This window comes from Schistocerca piceifrons, chromosome X (assembly GCF_021461385.2).
Source record: "Schistocerca piceifrons isolate TAMUIC-IGC-003096 chromosome X, iqSchPice1.1, whole genome shotgun sequence".
Lineage (NCBI taxonomy): Eukaryota > Metazoa > Arthropoda > Insecta > Orthoptera > Acrididae > Schistocerca > Schistocerca piceifrons.
The window spans coordinates 575,334,437-575,346,485 of record NC_060149.1 but is presented as its reverse complement, the minus strand read 5'-3'; the positions used below and the strand labels follow the sequence as shown (position 1 = coordinate 575,346,485).

General features: G+C 38.0%; 1 protein-coding gene across 1 annotated transcript in view; it reads right to left on the bottom strand.

Annotated features, from left to right (window-relative positions):
• Positions 1 to 3,250: 3,250 nt before the first annotated feature.
• Positions 3,251 to 12,049, bottom strand: part of LOC124723208 — a 150,921-nt gene continuing 142,122 nt past the window's right edge. The window contains exon 3 of the mRNA XM_047248397.1: positions 3,251 to 3,577. Coding sequence (XP_047104353.1) covers positions 3,334 to 3,577 — 244 coding nt within the window. The 3' untranslated portion in view covers positions 3,251 to 3,333. The remainder of the gene's footprint in view (positions 3,578 to 12,049) is intronic.

Below are 12,049 nucleotides of genomic sequence, written 5' to 3'. Positions count from 1 at the left end.
CCCTACACACACACACACACACACACACACACACACACACACACACACACACACACGTTAATAATGGACAAGTAGCAATTGTGCAAATTACATTATTGTACAATTATGATGTTCAAGTTACATAAATATTAAAAATAAGATAACTTAGTATGATCTCCTCTAAAAAAGGAGCCTATCTATAATTCTCTCTGAAATCACTAATGGTCCAATAGGTATATGTTGACATAAAAGGCAGGTGAGAATTAACTATGTCCTGAAAATGTCTGTATCTCATAAATCTACATTGATTATATAAATAAAAGTAAACACTGTGAACAGCCCCAGAGGACTGCGTGATGCTAACTGACGACTGTGTCATCCTCTGCCACATGGTTTCATTTGGATGCAGTATGGAGGGGCACGGGGTCAGCACGCTGCTCTCCTGGCTGTATGATAGGCACTCTTGTTATACCAGAGGAGATTTGGTGATTTCATGTCTGCACGTTTTCATAAGGAGCATAATTACTGACTATAAGATTAGAGCATGAACCATATTGTTGTGTCTCTTGAAAATAATGTTCATCTGATTATCAAGTAATAACTTTTAGAGTAAATTATCTCACTGTTTTTAACAATTTTGAGGTAGTAATGATTGTTTGCAGTCAACATAAAAGGGCTTGAACAATGCAAAAGATGGGGTGGGGGGGGGGGGGGGGGAGTGGAGGGAGGAAAAAACTGTAGGAATATCAGCATTTTCTTTGACATAAATAGTAGAGGCTAAGGCATTAGGCATCACACATTAAAATATTTTGCATTTTTTCCCACTGTCTTTCATTCTTCTTACACTTCTTCATCTCCTGTTTTCCTGCACATCTTCCTTACTTTCTTCAGATCAAAGATGCCGATACAGAGGAGGGAGGGGGGCAAAGATCTTTGACCAAACAATACAGACCTATGAAGGGAGAATGGTATATTCTTCCGGGAACTCACAGGCAGATGATACTGTGATGGAAGTGAAGAGTGATTTAGATTATCAACAGATGGCTGCAAAATGCTAGTGTGTCAAACTGTAATACAGATTGCCTGTAATACTAACTTAATTTGAGTGGAAAGTTTATAAGAACATTAGAAGGTTCAGGAGAATGAAATATTGGAGATGGTTAGCTGTCAAGAGAGAAGGTGTAGGTGTAGGTGTAGGTGTAGGTGTGTGTGTGTGTGTGTGTGTGTGTGTGTGAATTGTGATACAAGGCTGTAATTCTCCTTGCTGCTCTTTTCAACATTCTGAACAACTTCCTTTTCTAAGTAATAAATTTCTGCTGCAAACTTAATATCTAGTCTGACAGTAGCAACATACGAAAATGTACAGTAAGTTTCATGTACTTTGACTGAACACAACATACAGTACTACGTAGAAATACGAGAGATACTGCTTCCTTGTAGCCAAGACACATCCTTGTCAACACAAACGAGATCCAAGAGATCACACTACAGAATATATACATTGCACGTCATTAAAACTGCAACACCAAGAAAATGGCAAGCAAAAAGAGTCAACTTGGCGTGAAAAGTACCACATGCTTGTAATATGCGAATGATTAGCATTTCCATACAACTGCACAAAGTAGATGGGCATAACGCCATCTACATTAGAGCTGAAGTAGACAGGAATGATGTACCTAAATCTGCCATCAGAGCTCAGTTCGACGCAATCTGCTGGGTTATATACCCCAGATTATTTACAAATTTAATTGTGTAATCTTCCTAGTGTACTATATATGCACAATAAGTGAAATTTCATTTAAAAATATTTATTATATCTGTTGGAAATAGTCCCACTTTACAAACAGTTTTTATCACATTTAACAATCAGCATCTTCAGACCTAAAAATAAACCAAACCAAAACAAAACATTAATAGTGAAAGATTTTGTTTGTTCTTTTTAAACATCTTTAAATTTTATATACTGTCAGTCTACATTATCTGCTTTTCAGGAACAATTTTAAAAACATTAAATTTTAAATGTTTTCAATCTATGGTATCTACAAAAGTAGTTATTTATTAATGTTATGTTTTATTTTTAGGTCTGAAAAAGACCATTAAATGTGACTGGAACTAGATATCTAGTGTGACTACTCGCAACTGATGCTGTTACAATAAATACTTCAAAAAATTTGAACATTTGCAGAATCTCTCATGACATTATGTCACCCATTACTGAAATTTCATTCTTTAGTATCCTTCCTAACAATATTAATGGTCAGCAGTGTACTTCGGTTGATGCTGTTCCCTAATTTCCAACATATAATAACAAGTAAGAAAATCGTGTAATAAGAGCATGCAAAAGTTCCCGACTCAGTATTCTGCGACATTTGTCTCCCTATGACTATGGGAAGGAGCTACCACAATTGATCTCTTACTAATGTCATGAGATGCAACTGGAAGAACATTTTAGAAACATACCTGCTAATTAAATATCTTCATTGTTATTGTTTTAATGTAGAACTGTAGTGTTCTGTATTAGGGTCAACATTACTATACACATATGTAAGTAAGTCAAGAGAAAGAAAGCAATAACTTTGAGCTGTAATGTTCACTATGACAACACAAGCAACATTAGGTGCCTCATCTTGTGTTTGGGAATGAAAGCTGTTATATTCACACTCAAAAGTATCTTAAAAAATACCGTGTAAATAATACCTCTCATGTTTACTAACTCTTCTTTCACAATTTTAAACATGGCTGATAGCAGCAACTAAATAAATTTTTGACAAACAAAGTTTACAGCCAACGGATTGCGTTTTTTTTTTTTTTAAGTTAAATGTAAAAACCTTAAGCAGGTTTTGATACTACTGAGGATACCTTCTTTGTGTGACCTCCTTTTGAAGAGGGTAACCTTAATGGTATCGAAATCTGGTAAAGGCCTTCACATTAAACTTACACCACCAGTTGGCTGTAAACTTTATTTATTAAGAATTCTCATTTCTTTGCAAAGTACATAAGATATACCACAAAAGAGGAAACTAGAAATAGCAATTGCCGCCTACAAACAGAACATACATTTCGCTTCAAACAGCTGACATTTTCTTAATTGTGTGTCATAATAGGTAGTAGCTTTGTCCATTACATAGATGAGGATGATATTAAGAACCAACAATACAAATATCCTTTACAACTGCATGGATTTTTAAGTCTTAATTCAAATGAAACCTTGGAATATAATATACAAACTTAATGGTTAATCATCTGTATGTCTTAACAGATTCATTGTAACAAGCTCCACGGTAAACAGCTCAGTTTATGACCTGCTGTCATCATACATACTAATAACATAATTCTGAGTGACTGATGAATGTTTTATGTTAATTTCAGTTCTGGATGCTCACCTTCCTCTTCAGTGATACACTCAGACTCTTCCATGACTTTTCGCAGTAAAGGATGAGCCCATGGCTTGTTCACCATTTCAGAAAGAATATGGCACATGTGGGCATTAGATCCCGTGAGTAACGATGAACATCTCTTCAAGCTAACAATCAAATGTGTTTTTGTAGCTCTTGAACTTCCAGGCCACTGCTTGCGTAGAACAACATTCAGGGTGTGCCTGTTTCAATAGACAGTTGTAAATATTTGAACAGGCTTTCAGCATGACCAGTCTTTTTCACATTCATACCTAGACTGAACATTAACTGTATAATACATTAAATCTTACAAATTATCTATGTCAAAATCAGAAGAAACTTGGATTGCCCTCAGTTCCTCTCTAAGGTATCTGTGATGCTCATCTGCGACAACCATGCATAAAAGTTAACATAATACAGCATGAAAACATTGGCATCAATATTAAATGTAATGAAAGTACTTCTTTCATATAAATTATAATGTAGTTGGAAATTGCATGAAATCTGTACAGAAGAAACAGCAGACAATTGCTAATTGAAAGGCACATGTATGAAGAAAAGTAGTTAAGCAAAAGTGTATTTACAGCAAATATCCATATTATCTTGGGATTGCATGTACATAGCTAAATACAGCAATCTGAGCAAAGAAGAATGAAATACTTAAACCCATTATCAATGCACATCAGTACACTCAATGCAACTTCCTAGAAGATTAAAATTGTGCGCCGGACTGAGACTAGAGTTCGAGTCTCGGTCCGGCACACAGTTTTAATCTGCCAGGAAGTCTCATATCGGCGCACACTCTGCTGCAGAGTGAAACTTTCATTCCAGTACAGTCAAGGGTTGCTGAAAATTAATTATGTAGTACTGGGCACCATACAGCATGCACTCAAATTGCTATAGGAACAAATATGCACCACCATCTCAAATCTGTGGCACAATTATTGCTAGATATCTAATCTCTTGCATGGTGCTATCATTCTACCTCCATCATCCAAATTGTTGTGTGACCTGTCAAACAGTTGAATTACTACATATTAAAAGTTCTTTTTCAATGTTGTAATATTCAGTAATTGAAATTCTTATTTATTACTGAACAGCGAATGGCTAGGGAAATGAAAATGCAGAATTTTTCTCTCCTTCATATTTGCGGCTAATTTCTGTCGCATAAATATTTAATTTTTTTTAAACTGATTTGATATAGTTTTAAAAGAACATGAAATTTCCCTGTTACTCAAGTATGTTACAGTTTGTACTTGATAACTTCTGTTTCGCTACTCTCATTCATGAACTTATACTAAAAATATGTATTAACTTTTACTGAAAAGGAAATAATATACATATCTCAGCATTACACCTGACGACATTGTACAATCATGTCCACAATGAACTCAAACAATGTTTTGCAAGGACTTCATGCTCACTGGGAATGGCAGTCAAAACAATTCGTGCTCCAAATTTGTGTTGTCTTTCAGATGCACATAAAACACATTTCTTGAAATAATCACAGCCACTAGGCACTGTATTTAATGTTCCATTTGATAAACATAAAAGCTTCTCAATTTGCATACATTTTTCACTGTTACTTAAAATCACATTCCTTGGGTACCATGTCTGAGCTGAAGCCTCAAACCCTTTCTGATTGGGATCTTTGTGTTTCATGATAAGCAAGCTTTTTGTAGTTTTTGTTAATTTATCAAACACACCCTTGAATTCTGCTTGTTGCAATGTAGTTAGTTCACACAGTATGTTTTCTGTTGCTTCAGTTTACCCTACTTCACACAAGATTCGAAATTTAATCCCATAGTTTTACGTTTGGAACAGAAAACATCCAAGATTGGGTACATGTGCCCCTTGTGTAAATTAGATCAGGCAAACCAACTAGCTGGAACTTCTGTCACAAAAACCTTATGGGCATAAATCCCAGTCACACATTTGTCTGTTAAATTTTACATAAAATTTACAACACAATTACTACTGTATCTCATTTCCAGTATTTTAAATAAGCTTGCAGTATCATCAAAATATTTTTCCAAATAAACACAGCTTTAGAACAAATATTACTCCCAAGTAATGACAACAGAAAAAGAAAGCTTCCTTTAAAATCATAGTCTTTAACCTAACAAATTAAATACACCTATATTTACAGTGTCTAGCGTTTAAGAAGGACTTCACTATTGTTACTTCATTTAAATCAGATATAATTGCTGTCCACCGTATGCCAATCAAACTGAATTTGTGTGTGATGAACACTGCACATGGATCAGATGATCACTTACAATAAGTTGTCAATTTTTGTAACTATGTCTCATGTACGGAGCAGAGTCATTTATACATTCACTGCACCATATAGCAGTTTGTGCTGATATGGTGTATCTACAAAGTGGGAACAGTTTCTTTTACATCTGCTGCTTCTGAAGACTTCACAGCAGTACTGTGATTCCATCACAAACAAAGTTTATCTTCTTTACAATTACAGCTTTGCTAGTGAATTTCTTTTGGTCAGAGAAATTTCTAAAACATACTGGACTTCCACATAAAAAGGCATCTATGGCACATAAGGCACACTAGTCAGAGATTCGGTGTTACAGTATGAATTCAGCTAGAAATAACTGAGGACAGTAAAGTTGGTTTAAGTTTGCCCTTTTCTACAATTTCATTTTATCCATTGTCAAACAGTATCACTTTCAAATTCATTTTCTTACTGTAACTTACACATGTGAAAATTTTATCTTTACTGATGTACCTTGTACAACAGCGTGTAAATGATATTTTTTACAGTGTACCACAGTAGAGTCGAGGAAAGGGAGTCAAACAATTTTGTACAGGATACTTTTAGTCTATCAAGTCAGCAAGTACTTCAAATTGGCCTACAAAAACCATCTAAGCTAACGCGCATGAACATCATGTGGAATTTTCATATTCTTTCACTCCATATGTGCTAACTATTAGTCCTACAGAAAAAAAATGAATAGGACCTTTCACGTAGGAAACTGAATTTAGTTTTTACTGGTGTACGTTTTTCCTAGAGGATACGGATTTCAAGTTATTTGAGAGAGAGAGAGAGAGAGAGAGGTGGGGGTGGGGTGGGGGGGGGGGGGGACCACAAAAGGGGCCTTCAAAGACACCCCTGCTGCTCAGGATTTTTAGATGTTCTTCATGGTACTCCCTCTTACCACTGTAAAAGAATGTGCAACTATATGCATTATTTCTCATTTGACTTTTTTTGTCTTCATTGATTCAGCTGTTTACTCCAACTGCTTAGTCATGCACTTACAAACCATAAAACTGATGCTTGTGTAAGTTTTAGTTAACACTTGGGTGAATTTTAACAACATATAATTAACAGTTAAATGGTTTTGCTTGTTGCTTGTATGGCCTCCAGACTACAGTGCTTGTAAAGGTTAGGCATGGATCAAGTTGTCAACGAAATTAGTTTTTGTGTAATATTTACAAAAGTCATTTTTCCTTCATTACCCTCACAGGCACGTTTAATAATGTTAATGAAATAGTTAACTAAGCTGGTGGCATAATAGCCCATTCAATGAAGACCAAAAAAGATTTAATACGGAAAATAATTTGTGTGGTTGCACATTTCTTACAGCTGTAGGAGAGAATGCTATGAAAAATGTACTAAAAGCCCTGACCTGAGGGGACTGCGGGTGCGAGGGTGTGCACCTGAAGGTCACTTTTGCATGATTTTCTTGAATAATTTGAAAACTATGGCATCCTGTGAAAATATATCCCAGTAAAAAATTGAACTACATTAAATTTACCACAAAAACTATTATATTCATATTTTCTTTACTACTAATAGTATGTGAGTAGAGAGAGAATGAATACGAAAATCTCATGCAATGCACATCTGCTGTGGCTTAGGTAGTTTTTGTAGGCCAGTTTGAAGTACTTTCCCAACCTGACCAAAAGTCTCCTGTATAACATTGTTCAGCTTGACTTCCTCCACTCCACTGCAGTACATTCTAACCAATCGTCATTTACACCCTGTACACTGAAAATGTGAAATAATTCTACTTGCAGAATCCTGAAGTGAATTGTGTACATGTGAGTAAGAGTGAGTGTTCCTGCTGTTGTGGCCAAAGTTGCAAGTGTGTCTTCACAACCAGCTGAATCACATACATGTTAGATGCAATTGCAGTTCTACAATTGGATGCTGTAATAATGTTCGTGCAAGGTGTCGCCAGGTCGCCCGAAAACCATGAATAATGTTCTGCCATCAGTGGAGTGCTATAGTGCTACACAGTGTACATATTGATGGCAATCATTCACTTTTTCACTTATGTGGTGATGGTGGCTATTTCCAATCAGCTATTCACAGTGGCGGCAGAAGCAACGAATAATAATTTGTCATTGAAATTTGGTACAAGAGAGACCCCGACCACAGATTGAGGTTATCACTTCATGTCAGAATCCACAAAGCAACTTTGGTCATTCAGTAAGAATTCGTAAACAGGTGCACAGAACAATAGGGGAGCTGTTGAGTCGTCATAATGACTGGGATACTCTTGTTACTTTAAACAGCACCAATGTACAATTCAAAGGTGCAAGAGAGTATGGGATTCTCACCGTAAGAGGTAGTGTAGGGTTGGAAGATGCTGTCACCAACTGAGACAGTGAAAGGCAGAGTGGAGGAAAATGGAACACCAGTGCGGAATTTTGTGAAAACCTTACGAACAGTATGATGCCAAGTGCAAACATGATCACCCTAGGGCAACAGGAACATCCTAGGGCAACAAGAGCATATTTTACAATGGTATGCAGTGTTATCGATGTACCATATAGGGCAGTGAGCAGTGGTGATGAGCTCTCAAAGAAAAAGACGAAGAAGAAGAGGGGTGTGGGGCAGAGTGAGGGGGAGGGAGGGAGAGGGGGAGAGGGAGGGGGGGAGAGGGAGGGGGGGAGAGAGGGGGGGGGGGAGATATATATGGGGGAGGGGAGGAGGGAGAGAGATACAAACACCAAATTCTGAAGGGGGAGGACTGGAGAGTAAGAAGGGAAAGTCGTGTTATAAGATGAGCACGCAGCTTGGGCACATTCTACATGTGCTTCGCCATACACACTTAAGACTGAAATATAGGTCTGTGTAGAGAAGGAAGAAGGGTGAATGTTATTTCCCTTCATTAGGTAACACCACTGCCGAAGACAGCTGGAAGGATTGCCACACTGAGGGTGCTCCTACCCGTCTGTAGCTATGGATGGGTAAACACACTGTAGGTGTGATCGCTTGACGGTAGATTCTTGTTCACCCTGCAGGAAGATGTCAACATGGACATTAAAACTGATGTTCAACACCTGAACATTGAAAAAGGAGGTTGAGTATGAATGAGGCCCTCTTGAGATACAGCAGGAAGCCCAGCAAATTGAGGTGTGGTGTATGATGGGGTATGTGGTGAATATCAGGTATTGCAGGTCACGGACTTGACCTAGAGTCACAAATCTTGAGGAAGAGTAAACAGCAAGGGATAGATGCAATGGGAGGATACGGAAGATTGTCTTCAGGACAGCTGATGCTGATGGTATAAGACAGGTAATGACACATTAGTACACATACGAATTGAGAGGCATCAGAATCCTGTGAGTGGCACAAACCCAGCTAAGTCATATGGAACAAAGACTACTGAATAGCACTTACTGTGGAGCTAACTAGCTACCTCAAAGAGGGCATCTGATACATTGCGTCTGGACTTAGATATTGTACTAGTACAACTAGATGCGTTATGACACACTGCTTTAGTGTGCCCATGCTGGATGCTTAAACAGAGAAGTAATGGAATTATAGGAAGCCTTGCACCAAACACTGTGATGGCAGCTAACTCCAACTCTGCTACTGTCGGGACAGTTTCTGTCAGGGATGTGTCAGGCACAGTCCAGGCTACCAAGCATGCTGGAATTAACTGTGACTCCAGAGGAGAATGTATTGCCCTTAAACTGAATGCACTGTCCTTGGGATAATATCTCACAAAAGTGCAGATTGGTGCTGATTATGTCAAACTCCAAATACTACTGTATTTTACAGACTGTAAGACACATTTTTCCCTTTGAAAAGTTGCCTACAAAATTCAGGTGCATCTTGTACTCTAAATTAATATGAAAATGTGTGTGTGATTTACACTTCTTGTCAGTCTTAAAAATGTAACAATATTATGAGAAGGAAAGTTGCCACTCACGATATAGCATGGATGCTGAGTCGCACGTAGGCACAACAAAAAGATATATGGGCCGAAAGCTTTATTCATGACAGTCTTTTAGTTGTGCCTATCTGTGACTCGTCCGCCCCTCGTGGTCTCGCGGTAGCGTTGTTGCTTCCCGAGCACGGGGTCCCGGGTTCGATTCCCGGCGGGGTCAGCATTTTTTCCTGCCTCGAGATGACTGGGTGTTATTGTGTCGTCTTCATCATTATCATTCATCCTCATTACGGTCGGAGGAAGGCAATGGCAAACCACCTCCACTAGGACCTTGCCTAGTATAGCGGCGCGGTTCTCCCGTGTCGCTCCCCTACGCTCTGTCAAGAAGTATGGGACTCATCATCATCATCATCATCATCATCATCATCAGTGACTCAGCATCTATGCTACATGGTGAGTTGCAGCTTTCCTTTTCATAATAGTGTTACAAACCATCCTGGATTTTCCTGTCTTAAAAATGGCCATATATTCAATGCCGCTGGAAACCTCTCTCTGTCTGGTAGCACTGGATTCAACTGGCAGCAGCAGTGCACTGATGCGACGAACGTGAGTTGCAAGGATTCACAAGCTTGCTGTACTGTCTCCATCCCACCCTGCCATCACAAACCCAGAACATTGTCTAGGCTATGTCATTGCAGTCCAAGGCACCAGTTAACTTGAATTGAAAGCAGTACAATATTTTTGTTAGAAACTAATTTTGTAATGGAAATAAATAAAAGGTATTTATATAGTGTGGGCTATAAATTGAAAGTGATAGCATATGTAGAACAACATGGAAACAGAGCAGCTGAGTGGCATATCGGCCTTCCATTTTTTCAAAAATTGCGACTAGTGGTCTAGAACAGAAGAACTGGAAGAAGAAAAAATAAAATAAAAAAGAAAGAGGAAGACTAAATGTGCCAATAGAAGACTGAATGCAAAATGGTCAAAACTAGATGACATATTGAACTGGATTCATGGACACCATCAAAATGGCATTGTAATTAATACCAAAATGATTCGAATATGTGCTTGTAACATAGTGCTACAGTGAAACTTAACACACTTTAAGGATGGAATGGGTTGGTGATACAGGTTTATGAAGTGTCATGACCTTAGCAGGAGAACAAAAACCAAAATATTTCAGAAAATGCCACAAGAGTATGAAGAGAAAATATTATTCCATAGCTTTATTATTCAACATCAAAAGAAAACCATTGTGCAACTGAGCCCGATAGCAAATATGGACAAAACTCCCCTGACAATTTATGTGCCAAGTAACAGAACTGTTGCCATGAAAGGTGCTAAAACTAACTATAAGACAAGTGGACATGAAAAACTGTAGTAGACTGTTGTCCTTTCATGTTGTGCTGATGGTACTAAACTTAATCCATCGATAATTTTCAAGTGCAAAACAATGCCAAAACATTCTGAATTACTGTCTGTCAGGTGGTGGTGTTCATGTACATGACAAGGGATAGATGGGCAAGGCTGGTATGAAATTATGTATTAACAAAGTGCGGGAGAGAAGGAAAAGTGCTTTGTTGAAGAATTCTCTTCTTGTGATAGATCAGTTTAGCAGTCATTTGAAAAATTATGTGACAGAGAAACTGCGCCAGGTAAATACAGAGCTTGCTGTTATTCCAGGTAAAGCGTATATGAGAGAGGTATGGAACAAATGGATGATGGATGAAACCCAACGTAAATTCATGCTGAAGGGAGTTTTAAAATGACCTAAAATCAAACAAGTGTGTCAGTGGATAAAACAGTCATGGCCTAGAGTGAGAAAAGACATTATTGTTAAATCTTTCAAGAAGTGTGGCATAAGTAATGCTCTCAGTGGCAGTGAAGACCATCTTATATATGAAGAGGACAACAGTGACGATGATGATGATGAAGTAGTAGTAGTAGTAGTAGTAGTAGTAGTTCAGATGATGATTTTCAGGGATTTTAGAGGACAGTTTGATTTTATAAACGTAGAATTTGTTTTTAGTCTGTCTTTGCAGTCTAGTAATAAAAATTGTAAAAATGTTATTAAAAAAACTGCTTGAAAATTAAGATGCGTCTTATAATCAGCAGGGTCTTTTAGTCCATAAAATAAGTATCATCTTTACCTTTAGCAGACATTAAAGGCAGTTGCATACACGTTGTGATACACGAGATCCAGCAAAATTGGCGACTTTAGTTAAGTCTGCACATCTCGAAACAAATGAGATCCTGTTAAACTATGACAGATAGGAAGACTCATGCCAATGGCAGCACTAGAGCAGCACCAATGTCTGATGGAGCAGGATACAGTATGCTCCTCCATGATGGTAAAAACAGTCACAGGGATATGCATAACAGAATTATTCCTTGGGAGAACACACACAGACACATTGTTCAAGGAATATCACAGTCCCCTCTCCCGCCAGTCCACATTTTCTGAAACTGTGACCCCACTGGGTGTAGGCCTACTCCGTGTAGGGCTCTGTCATTGTTGTCACAACTTGC